This window comes from Wolffia australiana, chromosome 9 (genome assembly GCF_029677425.1).
Source record: "Wolffia australiana isolate 7733 chromosome 9, ASM2967742v1".
Classification (NCBI taxonomy): Eukaryota; Viridiplantae; Streptophyta; class Magnoliopsida; order Alismatales; family Araceae; genus Wolffia; species Wolffia australiana.
Genome location: NC_135843.1, coordinates 5,157,224 through 5,174,857, shown reverse-complemented (window position 1 = coordinate 5,174,857; position 17,634 = coordinate 5,157,224). Strand labels below are relative to the sequence as shown.

Here is a 17,634-nt window from a genome sequence, read left to right as displayed (position 1 = left end):
TGAAGGTTCGATCTATTACAATGAATAGGTTGAGTCTCCAAAACTTTACGGTCTTAGATACACCATGTGCTCTATGAGGTTTAAAGTAGTTTAATCAACCCTTTCATTTTATCATTTACTATGTAAGTATAGTTACTCATCTGCGCGATACTCTTTAAATGATTGAGGACATGGTCAGCTATCAAATCCTAGTTGGGCATTGATAGTCTCAATTTAAGGGTTAAAATTTGTCGTTGGTAATTGAGATTATTCAATAAAAATATATTTAACTGTACTTGAAAATACTTAGTTAGTGACGAGTACGGATTGTCTCCACAGGGAACGATGATTAAGGAATTAATTTCTTATACTATTGATGATTGATGAGAAGATCGATGGAAACAAGATTCGAGGACGTAGCAAGTGATATCAATAAAAATACGTAATTTATAGGTTAATTTAACTTATATAAAAGAGTAAGCGTACGTGACGGACGATGGTATGAACAAAGATAGTGATTGGAGGTGGAATGGTGTGGTGGCGAGGATGGAGAGACAAGAGAAGAGAGTAAAATGAGAGTGCAAGAACGATGATAAACACTAATTACATTAACGATGGTGTCGGGAAAGAGACAATGTAAGGCGAAGATACTTACCTTAGATCCTTATGTTCCGCCAAGATCACGGCAATTTACGAGTGCCGGTAAGCTCCCCCGCTTCTCCAATGCTTCTCCCCACACACCCAGGACACCAAGAACACTCTTTATAGATCTCAAAATTCACTTTCTTTCAATTAGCCCACAAAAGTAAGAAGCAAGTTCAAGATGATTTTTACAATGATCCAGGCCTCTATTTATAGATCAGAGGTATGATATAAATAGGAGGGGAAGAGGAAGCAACAATGGAAATTTCAGCTCAATCGGAATGGTAGATCAAAAGCTATGGCCGTTTGAAGTTGAAGCAATCCTAGCCTTTATTTTCTTCTGTCCCCTCATCAATGTCATCGGTTTCGTGCCTGTTAAGAAGTCAAAGCACTTGGTATTCTGTGGCTTTTTATATTCCGTGGCTTTTCGTATTTTGTGCCATGTGTACATGACAAAAGGACAAAAACAGAGAAAAAAACCTCTTTCTTGACCCTGACGTGGCGGCGCATCAGCACGCCATGTCACCCTATGCCATAAAAAGCCAAAATACTTAAAATTTCATATTAAATAAAATAAAATACCAAAAATACATATAAATATATATTTTGACTCAAAAAATCATATCTTTCCAAATCTAATGTCAAAATATTCCATAAAAATCATATTTTGTCTCAAATATTATATTCTTATAGAATCTATTATTTTAAAAATCCCAAAAAATGTAGAAAATGCATAAATCATTATTAAAATAGATTTAATCATTTTAAGCTTGATAACATGCAAATATGAGTGTTTAATGCAAATAAACATGTAAATGTGATCATATAAGGTACTAAAAATGCATATTATCAGGCATCCCAGTTAAAATTTATTCATTGAAAAATATGAAATGAAATATTTTATTAAGGTTTTGGAGATAAAACTTAATTGGAAAAAGTTTGGGCCAATGCTCTCTTAGTGTCGCTGGCCTGGCTCCTCTCTCCCATTGTTTTTTTTGGACTCTCGCTCTCTCTTTCCCTTTTTCCTGATGGAAATATTTGTGGCTGGCAAGCCAGTTACACATTCCACATCTCGTTACATGTTCATTATAATGCATCTGTGATGCTTATAATGAAGTCCATGATAACATGATCAAAATTAGTGAATTATGATGAGATCGTAATACGGAGATCACTACTATTCTTTAAGCATGTGTTCTAAATATTCCTGACATCGAAGTATCTAGATAGAATAGCACTATCTAGCCTCACTCATATGATGAATATGGTCGTTCTCATAGTCATTACTGTAGGGACACTAAGGATAGACAGTGGGTGCTCTTTAGTGAAAATATTTGACTGAATTGATCCGTACGAATCCCTGAATGATATTATACCGAGCTGTCAATCATGTTGATTCATGTCACGGTTGTGTAAGTGGTTCTTAGATCCTGAGACACCAAAGACCTGAGACACCAAAGTCTTTTGCTGCGGAATATTTTGATTTATTCATCCATATCAAGGCCTTTAGAACCCAACCCTTCCTGCAATCTTTGAATCTCTATCGATGTTTACCTTTGTGTTGCCCTTTATCTCAACCTTTTTCTCTCTCTGTCGCCCTTGTTCTCATTATCATTATTTGTCATTTTGTCTCTCACTTATTCCCAATTTTTTGACTCCATCTCAGTCTCTCACTAGCTCTTTCACCCTCTCTCTTATAATCTCTACCACTTTGTCCCTCATATGCTCTCTCTCTTTATGAACACTTTATCTCTTGCCCTCTCTCTCTCTCAATTCTTGCACATTCTTTCTCTTGGTCTCACTATCTCTTAAATGCATTTCATTCAGAGCAGCCCTTCCTCCTCCAACTTTCATTTGTTCAAGTTATTGTTGCCTTTGTAGCTGAGAGAGCTGAGAAATGAAGTATAGGCTTCATTTTCTTCAATCAGTAGGGAAATAAGTATTGCAAGTATCTGCAAAACTACCTCTGTGATTTTATTATACATTTGATACATGTCTCATTTTTTTAATTATTTATTCTAAGTATAAAAATATAATTATTTTATGATTTGATGTAATCCATAAGCCATTATGTCTCAATAAATTGGGTGAGGTTGTGGGTTACATGTGATAGGGTGGGAGGGTTCTCAGGACAAGATGGAAGGACATGTCATACCATGAGGGGTGAAGGAAAATTGCATAATATTTTTTAATGTCCTTGTAATGTTTAATTTTCCCGAATCAAATAAATTTGTAAAAATATAGGAGTTCACTCAGACATATAGTTAAAGCAAGGTCATCTCCACAGGGATTGGCCTTTAGATGTGAATTTAATAACTGAGTTATAATGAAGAGGAGGTAATAATAGGAATAAATATAGTGAAAGGTAAAAAATATCAGCAGATATCTATATTTAGTAAATATCAGTAGAGTAGGAAGTGAAGAGGGTAATCTTATATATGATAATAAGCGATACTAAGTAGTCAGAGAAAATAATAGTAAAAGATTGAAGTGAGATATTTATATGTATGATGTTCTACAGATCACGAGTTGGGGTTCAAATTTTATAGACATTGGATATAGTAAGTAGTTTGTTAGTAGAGGAGATATTAAATTAATGAGATAACTAGATATAAGAGATAGAATATTGGATATTTAATTACTTAGTAGTAAGCTACATGAAAATACAAAATGAATTTAAGGATAATGATATCAAGATTTTAGTGATATATAGAATAAGAGTTTATTGAAATAAGAGATAAGTAGCTAGTTTATAGAATTATTTAGTTTGTTAGTAAGAGGTAGGACGAAGAATAAAAAGAGAGAATAAGTATTATAAAGAAAAGAAAAAGTAATTATTATAAGTTGAATGATAGATTGGAGTAGATGAGAAGATATATATGTGTATGCCTAAATTTTGAGAGTATAAAAGATATTTGGAAGTATAAAGATTATTTAATTAGTAATAGAACTAATTATATAGGTCAGAATAATATCTTTATAGTAGCTAACTAGATAGATAGAGAAATTAATTTTTATTTTAGTTTAGAAAAGCTTAAGTGAAAAGGATAAAGAGGTTGAGAATACTGAGTAGATAAATCATAAGGTGTTTTTAAAATTTTTATAGTTATACTTATCTTAGATAAATGGTAGTAAGGTTTATATAGGAAAATATCTTTCAGAAATATTTTTTAGGATTTTTTAATAGAAGAAAATAACCAGAAATATTGGTATTTCTGTAGACACCTTGGAGGTGTTGAATAGAATGCCTCAATGAGGCCGCAAGGCAAAAGAGAGTTTTAATGTAAATGTTTTTAACACTTTTAATAAAGAAAAATCAATATGAACTTCAAGAAATCGATGACTAACTTTGAATGCACTCTAGGTGCTCGACGAAATGCCTGAATGAAATCATGATACAAAATGTTGATCAAATCAAGCTTGATGAATGATTGAACTTACTTGAATCAAACTTAAAGTGTTCTACTACAGAGTATCAACCAGACCAATTGAAGCAAGTATCCGCCCTGATTCAGATGGGCAAGACTGGGGGCGCAGATCGCTGCCCGCCAACATCAGTATGCTTTCTTGCTCATCCTTCTCCATGCTGGAGTAGATCTGAGCCTCCCTAGCTCTTCCCTGAAGCCTCTCAGAGCTGTCATGATCCCGTAATGATGGGTTAACAATTGTGATTCAATTGCAGTTGTGGACCCATCTTGACCAATGTACCCTTCTTTGCCTCCTCAGCATGTTGTCATTGTTGGCCTTCATGATTCGTTTGTTTGGTGTCCCTTCATCTTCAATCCTTTGCGGAAGCCAATTAGAAGGCTCAAAAAAGAAATAAGAAAATGATTAGATATTACAAAAGGCCTAACTGTTTGATCTTCTTAAGGAAGATCAGACAGTTAAGATCATGTATGTCTACTTAAAATGGCTCGAAATGAGAGGGGCTTTGGGCCGAGTTGGCTTGAAGCCTGATAACAATTTATCCTATTATTTCTTAAGATAGCGGTTCCTTGGGCCCGGTCAAACGCGGATCTGAAAGTTATAAACTATTATTTATCCCACATCGGAGAAATAAAAAATACAGCATACTATATAAATTCCATTTTTCTCTTCTGAAATTACATCATCTCTCTTTCGTGTGTGCAGACTTCTCTATGGGCCTCTATGGGCCTGTTGTTGGGCCTCTATGGGGTCGCTCTATGCACTTAGTGTGATAGCTGTTGGGCTTCTTGTGCGGTGGTGGCAGCCGGCGGCTGGCCAGCATGAGCGTTGTGTGCTTGCTGGCTGGCCACAAAAAAACTCTTGTTTTATTTATTGAATCCACTTTAATTTTAATACCATACTAACTTCAAAACATTTTTTAAATGGAATAAAAAATAGACTCATTAAAATCTATATAGCATTGTGCACTATATAGATTTTTATGAGGATAAACGATCCTGTTGACTATTTTCAAGAATTAATGCATAGAGGGAAAATTATTCTAAAATAAACATCCAATTAATAAACTGATGCATATACTAATTATAAAATGTGTATATTTTAACTACTAAAAATCCCTATATCAAGAGGATTGGGTGTTGGGGTGACAATAATGCGGTGTGAGAGAGTTAGAGTCAAGTGAGGGTGTCAGCGAGGGGTGGGAATGCTGGTGATGGGTTTGGGGAGGATCGTGAGATGTGTTTTGGGCTCAAAGATAGCAGGGACTAGTCCTGTCATGATGGGGTTGGGGTGTTGGTGATGAGTGGGGTAGGAATCCTATATGGGTGAGTGATAAACCAGAAATTAGGGTATACTGAGAACTTATAGTTTATGCAAAAAATTGTATAATTTCATTACAAACACATAGTGATGAAGGTTTTAATCCACGGGGAACAAGTATTGAAAAACTGGTTTTTAAAACTTTTTTTTTTACTTTGATATTAATCTAATAATTAAATATATATTAATGAAATAAAACAAGGGAAAGTTAAAGTAAAATAATTCTATAATTATGGATAAATAATTTTTCTAACTAACCTAATTTATTCCAATTTATAAAAAAATTTGGGATCTTAATAGAATCTAAGAGTATAAAATTAGTTGGTGCTTAGTTGGTGAAATAAATACCTTAGTTGGTGCTTTGGCAATTCTGGTGATGGTTAATGGTGGTCATGTGGGAGTGGGTGGATTAATTTAACCATTGAAAACTAGGGCAGAGATGTTTGCAAATATGCACTGGCAAGTAGTGGAGTGGGGCCAAGTGGTGCAGAATTTATCGTCACTTAGTGGCAACAAAGATGGAAATGGATATGTGTCAATGAGTAGCATATTTGAGGTGGAGTTTATGATGATGAAAACCTATGATATCTAAGATGATATCTTAGGAAAAAAAGATGAATAGGCAATTCAAAAAAAAGATGAAGATCACATTAACCACCTCATCATGCGCCCATCAGGCTGAGTGGAGTTTTCTCTTCACCAGTCTTTATCTGAAAATCACTCCCTTGATCTTTACTCGTTAGATGTATTAACATATCCAAATGAAATTTTGAATGAGAAAATTAATCCCTTGTCAAAATCAGGAATTGATGCAAATATATGTGACCAGCAAGCTAGTCACACATTCGACATCGTGCTATGTGATCGCTTATAATGAAGTTCATGAATTCTGATGTGATCATAATAGAAAGATCCCTAGACATTAAGCATGTGTTCTAACTATTTCTCTTTTAAAGGATACTCTAGAAGGACATTGAAGTATCAGAATAAAATAGAATATCACTAATAGTCTCACTCATATAATGAGTATGCCCAATTCCATTCGTGTATTGACACTAGGCATAGATAGTGTGAGCTCTTTAGTGGAAAGAGTTCACTGATAGCACAAAAAGTATAGGGTTATTTATGATAAATATACACTTTTATGCATTAAATAATTGTAAATGTGTTTTATCAACCTTTAAATGATTAAAAATATTTTTAAATTGATATTCTGAATTTTTTAGATTTAATCATATTTTAAAGGATTTTTCTGACATCATACTCTTAAAGAACTTAATTTTCTGATTCATAATATATTTTTTATGATTTTTCGAACTTATATTCAAGGAAATATGAATTTAAAAGTCAAAGTATATATTTATTATATTTTTATAATTTAGTATTTATTTGAAATTGATTCATTGATATATATATATATATATAATATTCAACCACCACGTGTTGCCATTCAATTCGTTGAATGGCAGCCAATCACAAGTATCTGTAATGCTTAGTTGTGCTAATCATTGTGAAAAGGCACACTTACGACATCAAGAGTTGTGATGCCATAATGTGCTAATCATTAATTGACACTCTCTTTTTATTTGCAAGAGTGATGTGGGCCATTATAAAAAAAATGAGGTGGTTTAAAATGCAATAAATGTGATACAAAAATTGAGAAAGAAAAGAATAAAAAAGTGGAAAGCGAAGTCAACGATTCTGGCAGTACACATGGCACACACGTGTACCCGGGAAATTCATGAAAAAAAAAGATAAAAAATGATGCAGCTTGTGGAAACATGTTCCATGTTAGGTGATAAAGAAGGAATATTCCCCTTTTATTGATGTGAATGACTCTCGACAGCGTGCCATTCACGAGAAAAATAGGAAAAGGGGGAATCTCATGAGGTATCTTACAACGATGTGCCATGTCACCCAATGATTAAAAAAATAATAAAACTATTTATTTTGTATTTTCCTCTGCATCGGAATCTCAGAGCGCGCAATCGTGCCAAATTATTGATAGCTTACAGTTGGATGGCTTAAAGGAAGATGGAAAAAGAGGAAGCATGAGCACCAATGACGAAGAATGAGAATGAGACAACTAGGGCTGCTCCAACTTCAAAGCCTGATATCTGATGATCCAGAGGTCGAATTAAGCTGAAATTTTCAGGTATGCTTCGTCTTCACTACCTCTTTCCATCTATACCATCTGATATACATGTTAAAGTGTGTATCATTGTCCAATTCTTCCTTAACTTGCTTACTACTCATGTGAGCTGATTGAAAGATTGTGAGTTTTTGAGATCCTTCAAGTGTTTTCTCGGTATCAAAGGTGTGTGGGAAGAAGGAAAAGAGAAGAGGGGGAGATTACCTGCACTTTCAAATCACTTTGACCCTGACAGAACATAAGGATCTACCGTAAGCATTTTTCCCTTACATTGTTCCTTCTCAACATCGTCAGTAGCTTAGTTCGCTTTCATTACAATCTCGCCATTCCATCGCCTCCATATGTTCTCCAAATCACATCTTAACACCTTTACATCATCGTCTAACCGCTAATTTACTCATCAATAATTGTGTTTGACTCATTCTCTCCCCATTCCGATCACTCTGTGTTATCGTTATTTCATTCTTGCATTCAATCGCTCTTTTCAAATTGATACTAACTACTCTATTCAACTTAATATCACTATCTTGCCTCGTATTATCTAGTCACATGATTTTATACTTGGTACATATTTATTCTCATCTCAATAATCACCATATTAAGAATATTAAGTCCTTAATCACCATTCCATGTCGAGAGAATCTGTGCTAATCACTAGCTAAGATTACTAAGTGAATACAAGTTTATTTTCTTATTGAATAATCTCAAAAATACCAACGACGAGTTAAACCCTATTTTTGAGATAATCAATTAGCATCGTTGCCGGGGAACGGTAGACATTAAGGATTTATTTCTTTATTTAGTGAATTCTAGAAACTACGAAGAGAAGCCAAGAGAGATACGAAGAGAAGGTGTAATTTTCATATCTAGTGTTCTTTCATCTTTACGCATTCTAGAATATATTTCATCATGAATGGTAGATGATCACTTAAGAGAAATGAAAATGAAGGAGATAGAGTGGAGGCTTGTAGTAATAGAGATGATCATCCTAAATATTTTATTATAAACAAAAATGCAAGAAATAGGTAATGAAGACAAATGAATATTCTGCTCCCCTAGGATATTAGCCACTTATTGAAATTAAGGTTCCTATAGATGAGGGTTCAAATCATCATATGATTCAATCTCTCCTTAAATTTCATGGTTTATCTCAGGAAGATCCATACAAACATTTGGAAGAATTTACTTTGTTTTTTGAAAAATTTCTTTGGAAGAATTTACTTTGTTACAAATGAGGTTAGAAAAATCTGATTATTTCCCTTCAGTCTTAGAGATAAAGCTATAAGTTGGTTTACTTCTCTATAAGTTGCTATAAGTATTGGAAAATTTAAAGGAATAAAAATAAAGACATAAATATATGAAATATTATGATAATAAGCATGTTATTTGTGATTGTCAGTTAGAGGGGACCAGAGATGGTTGGAGGTATTAGTGACTCCATGATGCGATGAGGGTGTTGAGTTGTCAGAGAGTTGTTAGAATATATTATATTGATATACCATTATTTTAAATTAGTTAATTTATGTGTGTGATGATGTGTGATTGTTTAAATATATTTACTTATCTTGCATTTATTACATATTTTGGTATGGCTTTCACTTGTGGAAACTTCCATGTTGAGTCGGGCTATGCATCATCTAGCATTTTCTTGAGGGGTTAAACTCGCATTAAGAAGTTCTGATCGCACAACCTTAATTTATAACATTGTATCTCTGATACTGGTCTACATTTGCCACCATTCTTGGTCTCTCTCTCCATAGTTCATCCACAGGAATATATTTTTTATTTGAAATTTTATCATAGACATTTTATCTGATATGGCAACCAACAAGAAATTTTATTTTCCTCCATAAGAGAATTTTATCCAGGGAAATAGCCTTTCGTATGGGCGGTAAAGGCAGGGGCAGGAGACGAGGCCAATGTCATGTGCCTTCCTCATGAATTGGTTAATTTAACCAATGCAATAATGAAATATCATTGAGAACATCAGACGTGACGGCCAACAGTTGTTTGCTCTACGTAAATGATTAAACCCATTTATTTGATCCAAGATATTTTATTAGATTTAAAATATGAATCAGACTTGTAACCCTCATACCAATAGTTTTTTATATTGAATGTTTCTTTCAGTATTTCACTCATGATTTGAGTGGTCAGATTCCAAAATAGCTGATGTCACTGAATTAAATACCCATACATTCTACCCAAATTTTCTCATAATCTCGTGCTTTGAATGGTGAAATTGAGTGTGGATCTAAAACGCCGACCAAAATTATATATGACACGAATTTTTTTATCCTAAAACTTCCATTTGCATACCCAAAAGGTTAATATCCTAAATGCATGACTTCAAAACTCAAATTTCTTCATAATAATCAAGAGAATAGGAATTAAATTTTTTTCCTCTACAGAATATATTTTCCCTTCATTTTTTGAGATCATAAGATGGTTTAGACATGTTTCACATAGTTCAAAGTGAATTAATCCAAGTAAGACTGTATTCAGCCAAGCATTTACAAGTATATTTAATAACTGAGGCAGCTGAGTGCTAAGTTGAAGGTTCTTCAAAATGCTTGAACATTTTAAGTTAATGTCTAAGCCTTCCTATCCTTCCCCTACTTAAATTAGGCTTCTAGTACCCATTGGGACACCTTTACCTGTGAACTAACCCTGGATATGGAATCTACCAAAGACTACTGATTTTAATCATACCCCCAAAGACAAGGGTATCAATATAACTTGTGACATATAATAGATTGAGAAATTGGATGGTTGGATGGAAGGCGAGAGGGATAGATGGACAGACGAACATGAGGACAGACAGACAGACATACAGATTGATGAACACATAGATGTACAAATAAACTAGCTGATGGATGGATGGATGGATGGATGGAAGGATGAACAGATGGAAAAAACAGACAGATGGGTAGGCCAGTGGATTGCAAATGGATAGATGGACAGTCTTATAGTTAATAGTGACACACGCATGGATCGATCAATATATAACCAATGATAATTGGCAAGGTCAAAATATAGTTATACTGTAATTCATAAAAGTGGAGGGAGACATCCATGTATGGCAGGGATAGATTGATTTTGGTGGTATGTAGAGAGAGACATCCGTGTATGGCAGGGATAGATTGATTTTGGTGGTATGTAGAGAGAGACATCCGTGTATGGCAGGGATAGATTGATTTTGGTGGTAGGTAGAGAGAGACATCCATGTATGGCAGGGATAGATTGATTTTGGTGGTAGGTAGAGAGAGACATCCATGTATGGCAGGGGTAGATTGATTTTGGTGGTAGGTAGAGAGAGACATCCATTTATGGCAGGGGTAGATTGATTTTGGTGGTAGGTAGAGAGAGACATCCATTTATGGCAGGGGTAGATTGATTTTGGTGGTAGGTGGAGAGAGACATCCATGTATGGCAGGGATAGATTGATTTCGGCGGTAGGCAGAGAGAGACATCCATGTATGTTAGCCATAGATTGATTTTGGCAGTAGACAGAGAGAGACATCCATGTCTGACAGGGATAGATTGATTTCGGCGGTAAGCAGAGAGAGACATCCATGTCTAGCAGGGATAGATTTATCTTGGCGGTAGGCAGAGAAAGACATCCATGTATGTCAGCCATAGATTGATTTTGGCAGTAGGCAGAGAGAGACATCCATGTATGGCAGGGATAGATTGATTTTGGTGATAAGTAGAGAGAGACATCCATGTCTAGCAGGGATAGATTGATTTCGGCGGTAAGCAGAGAGAGACATCCATGCATAAGAAACTCTCTGTACTCCTGCATCAAAAAAGCAACTGCACAGTAAAGAGAAGAGGAGAGAGAGAGAGAGAGAGAGAGAGATGGGGATGTACTCACCTTTCTCTCTCTAGCCATCCATGGCGAACACCATCTCATGGGCAAGGGAGCCAGACAAGCACTTCTGCCGCCAGCACCGCCGTGTCGTTCTCCCCCATGCAAGCAATTCCCTCCTCCTACGAGCGCCAACGCCTCTCCTCCCCGCCTTCCTCTGCTCTCCGCCCACTCTCGCCATCGCCTCAAGAATCTGAAGATCCTCAGCCACCTCCTGTCGTGTCAACGTCCCCATCCCCGGCAGCACATCTCTCCGGAAATTGCGCCGCCGCCGCTGCCCCCCCCGCCGTCCCCGCCTCTCGTCTTCGTCCCCCACCACTGTCGCCACTGCCACTGCCGCCGCCGCCGTCTTTTCTTCGTCCATCGCCACCACCGCCACGCTCTCCAGGGCGAGTGCCGCTACCTCAAACGGGTCTGCGCACGTGACTGCCTCTGCCAGCCATGCGAGGGCCATCCCTGCAACCTCCTCTTTAGCAGCAGCTGCCATCGCCTGGATCGCCTCTGCCGCCATTTTCTCCTCCAGAGCGAACTCGTCTTGATCTTGTTCGAATACCGATGTTTGAGAATTTTCTCTTCTGTCTGTTGGAAATTCTTCCTGACCTGCCTCCACAAGATCGAGTTTCTCTCGATCATGTCCGAGTCCCAACTTTTTGTGATTTTCTCTTCGGAGCACGACGATCTCTTCTTGGACAAGCTTCTCTAGTTCCAACTTTTGGACAATCAACTCCCGATCTTGCTCGAATCCCATTTTTTGATGTTTTTCTGTTCTAGGCACGAGAATTTCTTCCTGGATCACCTCTGCAAGAACGGGCTCCTCTTGATCTTGTTGGAATCCCAGTTTCTGATGATTTTCTTTTCTGGGCATGAAAATATCATCCGGTAGAAGGTTTATATCCACGCCTCTGAGAACTCTGGTTTGAGCGCTGTGCTGAAAAACTGATGATGGATCGTGTGCTTGGACCGGATTTGATGAAGGTCCTACAAAAATATCAGCCAAGAAACTTGTAACCAATATGGAATTAACATTGTATCAAACTTAGATTTCTTCGGTTTATTTCTTCCGAGCAAACTTAATAATTACCCAAAAGACTTTAAACAGGTAAAGCAAAACTAGCGGAATTTTCTTTCAACGAATTTTGTTAATATCGCTGAAAGTGAAATATGACTGTCACTCAGATAAATCTAAAGAAACTAAGGATTTAAAGGGGTCCTGTGCACAAGTTCGGGATATTTTTCTTAAATAATGTAAATATGTTTGGATAAATGCTTACTGGCTAGATCTCCAAAATCCAACCTATCCCGCCCTTTGTGTTCGCGAATGCCTTGAAAAAGGTTGAGATCTTTTGCCTTACAATCACCTCGTATGCTAGAGAAAACACTGCCGCATTTAGAAGCTTCATGTTTTTGGAGATCTTCGCAATGAACCCCAACAACGCTTGAAGAATTGTCGTCCTCTTCAAATTCCTCAACAGGTTCATTTAAATCAGCGAGGAGGAGACATGATGGTCTTACTTGAACATTTTGCCTAAATTCTGCACTGTTTTCGTGAGTACAAGTACATGCGAGTATCTTAGTTTCCTCAGAGTCTTGCTTCTCAGTGAATTGTTCTTCTTCAGCATCCTCGTCGATGTATGCCTCAGCCGGAAGATGAAGATCAAACACCTTCTTGGGGCTGTTCTTTGTCTTTGCTTCAGTCAACGCATTGACCATTCTGTAATCTTCAGTTTTCCTTGTTAAAGACCCAGATTTTGAAGAAGTTGTCCTGTCATGATCATCATTGTTGAAATGAAACCCGTTTGCCACGGGAATCAATGGAGATGAATGAAGATTCAAAGGAAGAGACTTTTCCCCTCTTCTCCTTTGTTCATCCATGCAAAGTTGCTGCACTCTGTATAGTCGATGAAGTTCACAAACCTATATCGAAGCGTGCATATTCAAAATCAGTAAAAGTAATTCGAACAGGAAACGAAAACATGCACACGGGCTTTAGTCAGCTACAACAAAATAACTAAATTCACTTGAGAACATGTTTCATCACTCTCCCGCAGTTAACCTCATTCAGATGGCAGGAGACAATCAGGAAACCGTCATCGTCCCTCCAGCAGCAGAAGAAGATGACGAAGATGAGAGGTTTTGGATGATGATCAAGATCTTCATCATCGCCACCAAACACTAATCCTAACAGCCACTTGTGGTGATGTAAAATCGCAAAAGATATTAGTGTGTGTCTTTAATTATCTGAATCAAATTTTTTTTGGAAAACCTATTAAGATTCAAGCGCCTACCACTGTGCTAAAAGGTATTGCTGATATCAAGGGTGTTACATCCCTTCTTAACTTAGGCATGTTGCTGACTTCTACATTTCCCCACCACCTGTCGCTAATGGGGTTGGACACTCGTGCAAATGTCATTGATGTTGATGATGATGTTCTCGTTGACAAATTTAGGGTGGTTGGCGGTGACATGGCAACTGTTGACGGTTGACGTTAACTCATATTACAGGCTGTTGGCGTTGTCCATCACTGTCATCTGTCAACGCAGAAAAATTCCGACTAAGAATTCTCAGCATTGTCAATTTCAACTTTTTCATCAACCAGCATAGTAGAGAATGATGGTTACGTTGACATAAATTTTCTTTAACAATGAATGGTTGATGGTGAAGATGATGTTGACCCCGCCATCAGCAAACTGTCAACCAGTGTCACATCTCAACATTGTCAAGATCTGTCATAACTCAAATAGTGACAACGATGTTGACACCTTTGAATTTGACAACATCATCATCAAACTTTCAACCATTGTCACTTTTTAATGGGCAATCTGGCTTCACTGCAATGAGGTGGTGTGTAAGAAGAGGATGGCCACAACGAACATCATTATTCATGACATGGAGTTTCTTATGGAATACTGGTTTAGAAGGGGGTGAAGGGAGGCCCATTTCGGTCATTGTGTGTATTGAACATTCATCTATTTTAATAGCATCAGGTTGATCACCAACCTAGGGTGATCTTCTTCATTTTCAAAAATTAACCAACGTTCGTTACATTGTAAAGTCATCAAGGCATGTCGAGCCCCAGCTGCAAAGTACGATGTCTTGCTCCTGGAATTCATCTTCTCAACCTTGCTTTCAAACCATGTTGGGAAAGTCTCTTGAATAAATTTCCTGGATGGACGACGAGCAAGAGTTTGGGGTGAATGAAATATGAATGAACAGGCCTTCTGTCCAGTCATCCATCACAAGACTTGTCATTTAGTTCCGTTCCCCATCCAAGAAAACAAATGCACAACAGACAATAGGACAATTAAAAATAAAAGAATCAAGTAGGGTTTGATTGTGGAACTGAACGGGATGTGACGCAATCTGGTAAAGTGTTTTGTTCTGTTGCTGTCCAGAGGACAGGACAGCTGACTGGTTCAATTCCGTTCCATCCCATTTGTCATCGAACCTTAGTCTGTTCTTACCAGAACTTGAGGACAATGCTAAATGGCAATGGGAAAAACATATCTATGGAAAGAAGGGCTATGAGTACGAATATAGAAAGCAATAAACACATTGGGTAAAATACAACATAAAAATGTGCTCTCAACACAAACCAGGCATCAAGAAACTTTGGCTGAGAGACAAGGAATGATTACAGGCGTTTGAATGGAGGTTAAATCAAAGCTGTAAGAAAATATAGAGGGAGAAGTAGAGATAAAGAGAGAGATAATAAGAGAAATGTAAAGAGATTAAGAAAGACAACGAGAGCAAAAAATGGGGAAGACAAGCGATGAGAGAGATAAAGAGAGAAAGTGGGGAGATAGAAGAAGAAAATAGAGGGGGAAAGAAAGCAAGGGAGATTTCGAGAATAAGAGAGAAAAAGAGAGGAGATAGATCATGAAACATTTATTGAGACCATCAACCAAGCAGCTTAGCTACCTGCTTCCTGAAGATTTCCTCATGCCTGAGGATTGTCTGTCTCAACAATTTTCCATCGTATTCATTTGTCCAAGAGAAGCAATAATTCGAAATCCCCTTCATGCCATTATTTTCACAGAAAAGAGGCCAGCCACAACCGGAATTCAAATTCATGTCCCTCATACCATAAGAATCAATAGTGTGACTTTTACTGTGTTTCTATTCCTGCGAAATCAAAAAATAGATTGAACATTCCATGAGAAAAAACGATTCAAAAATGACAATTTTCCCACTCTATCACCGTAACCTGACACAAAAATTGATATATGAATAACACAGAAAAAAATAACTTGGAGAAACTTCAAAGCTAGAGCGAGAGCCCATAATTTTACAAATCAACATCAGCTCGCAAGAAATAACGCTGATTCCATTTTTCCTCAAGCCTGAGAAATTACTAGACACTTTAGATGATCTTAGATTATGCCATATACAACTTGTTCAGATTGTGGCATATGAAACTTAGAGAGAGAAGAGTGTGGATAAATTAGAGCACAACAACAAATTCAAGGGTCACTAAGCGATTGATTACTTAAAATAGACCCAGTGGAAAGAGACCATGATCCTCAGAAAGACCATTGAAACGGGTAAGAGAACATGATTCCCGTTGAAAAGGCGTATGAAAGTTTATGTATGCGGTTTCGAAGCCACATACAAAAAACGTGAGATGAAAAAAAAAGCATCTAAAAGAAGTTCTACTTTTAGAAGACCAAAATACACGCCGATCACCAGGCAGCATCAATCTGCGTAATCTATAAACACCAAACCGTTTTCACAAAGAGCCATTGAAAGCCATAATCATCTATTGTCCGGGCCTTCAATCATCCAACAGTCATATATACTTGGCCAGACACTGCAAAAAACGCCAGATTCAACAAAAACTGAGAATTCACCGTCTTCGACAGACTAAACCGCCATATAAAAAACCTATCACGAAACAAAAAAATCATCCCGACGCAATTCAACTTTCAGAAGATCAAAACGCACGACGATCGCAAGAATCAGACATCTAAAAAATCTTAAATTACAATCACGCTCCCAAAAAAATAAGCGCAAAATAATCAAACAGCCATCCCAAGTCCTACTCACCACTTCGTCGCTCCTTGAATCATCCAACAGTCATATACACTTTGCCAGACAATCCAAACAACGCCAGATTCACCGTCTTCGACAGACTATACCGCCAGACACAAAAACCTATCATAAAACATACAAATCATCCCGATGCAATTCAACTTTCAGAAGATCAAAATGCACGCCGATCGCAAGAATCAGACATCTAAAAAACCTTAAATTACAGTCACGTTCCCAAAAAAACAGCGCAAAACAATCAAATAACCATTCCATGTCTTACTCACCACTTCCTCGCTCCCTGAATCATCCAACAGTCATATAAACTCCGCTAGACACTGCAAAAAAAGCCAGATTCAACAAAAACCGAGAATTCAACGTGTTCAACAGTCTTAGAAGGCGGATCCCGCAGAAACTACAGATTCAAGGCACTGTAACAGCGAAAAATCAAACTAGAAGAAAAAAAAAACCACCTCCTGCAGAGCTCGAGGCCGCAAAACAACATCAACAATGCGAGAACTGCGAGAGAACGACATCGCAACCGCCATCAGAACAACAATCGCTCTTCCTCAGATCCTCCGACGAGATAATCTGCAGTTATAGAGAGAGAAAGAAGAGAGAGAAAGAGAGCGATCTTCTGAGAGCAAACGACCTTCCAGTAACAGCGACAGGAGTTTTGTCTGCATCCGGTCTCCCAGATCTTCCCGTTCCCCATTTTACCCTTCCTTATCCGCTTAATTTCGCTTATGCCACTATATACTTTTCTGCGCCATTTTAATATTATTCAGCGGGTTTATAAGATAATATGTTCGCGGCTCACGTGGTGGGCCCCGCGATGGTTCTATGAGGGATAGACACGTGTAGGAATGCTTACGTGGTTCGGAGGATGAGAACCAATGGGGGGATGACACGTGGATTTTAGGGGGTCCTAGGACATGTCAACTTCAGATGTATAGCCAGTAGGCGGGCGGCAACTGCCGTGAGACGTAGACAAATATGTATGTAGAGAGAGACAGAGAGAGATGGATGGTAGAGTTGATTGTGGCACATAGAGAGATGGATGATAGAGCTGATTGAGGTAGAGAGAGAAATGGATGATAGAGCTGATTGAGGTAGAGAGAAATGGATGATAAAGTTGATGGAAGTAGAGACAGAAATGGATGATAGAGCTGATTGAGGTATAGAGAGAGATGGATGGTTAACTTGATTGAGATAGAG

At 37.4% G+C, this 17,634-nt stretch overlaps 1 protein-coding gene across 12 annotated transcripts; it reads right to left on the bottom strand.

Moving 5' to 3' along the window:
- Nucleotides 1-11,125: 11,125 nt before the first annotated feature.
- On the bottom strand, nucleotides 11,126-17,076 carry LOC144707537 (uncharacterized). 12 transcript variants are annotated; one of them, XM_078580693.1, is made up of 10 exons: nucleotides 16,890-17,076; nucleotides 16,704-16,754; nucleotides 16,435-16,542; nucleotides 16,045-16,198; nucleotides 15,310-15,513; nucleotides 14,389-14,553; nucleotides 13,676-13,919; nucleotides 12,662-13,304; nucleotides 11,397-12,368; nucleotides 11,126-11,318 (listed from the first exon to the last, which is right to left on the bottom strand). In XM_078580693.1, the coding sequence occupies exons 7-9, from the start codon at nucleotides 13,853-13,855 to the stop codon at nucleotides 11,407-11,409; spliced, it is 1,785 nt and encodes a 594-aa protein (XP_078436819.1). In that variant the 5' UTR covers nucleotides 13,856-13,919; nucleotides 14,389-14,553; nucleotides 15,310-15,513; nucleotides 16,045-16,198; nucleotides 16,435-16,542; nucleotides 16,704-16,754; nucleotides 16,890-17,076; the 3' UTR covers nucleotides 11,126-11,318; nucleotides 11,397-11,406. The 12 variants fall into 12 exon arrangements, with proteins under 12 accessions (XP_078436819.1, XP_078436820.1, XP_078436821.1 ...); XM_078580694.1 differs by having other exon boundaries at nucleotides 16,075-16,198; XM_078580695.1 differs by having other exon boundaries at nucleotides 16,113-16,198.
- Nucleotides 17,077-17,634: the final 558 nt, after the last annotated feature.

Coding starts and splice junctions, on each gene's coding strand:
- LOC144707537 (XM_078580693.1), bottom strand. CDS start 13,855: ATGTCACCGCCAACCACCCTAAATTTGTCAACGAGAACATCATCATCA. Junction 13,305..13,675: donor CAATACCTTTTAGCACAGTG/GTAGGCGCTTGA, acceptor GCTTCGATATAG/GTTTGTGAACTTCATCGACT. Junction 12,369..12,661: donor GGATTTTGGAGATCTAGCCA/GTAAGCATTTAT, acceptor ATATTTTTGTAG/GACCTTCATCAAATCCGGTC.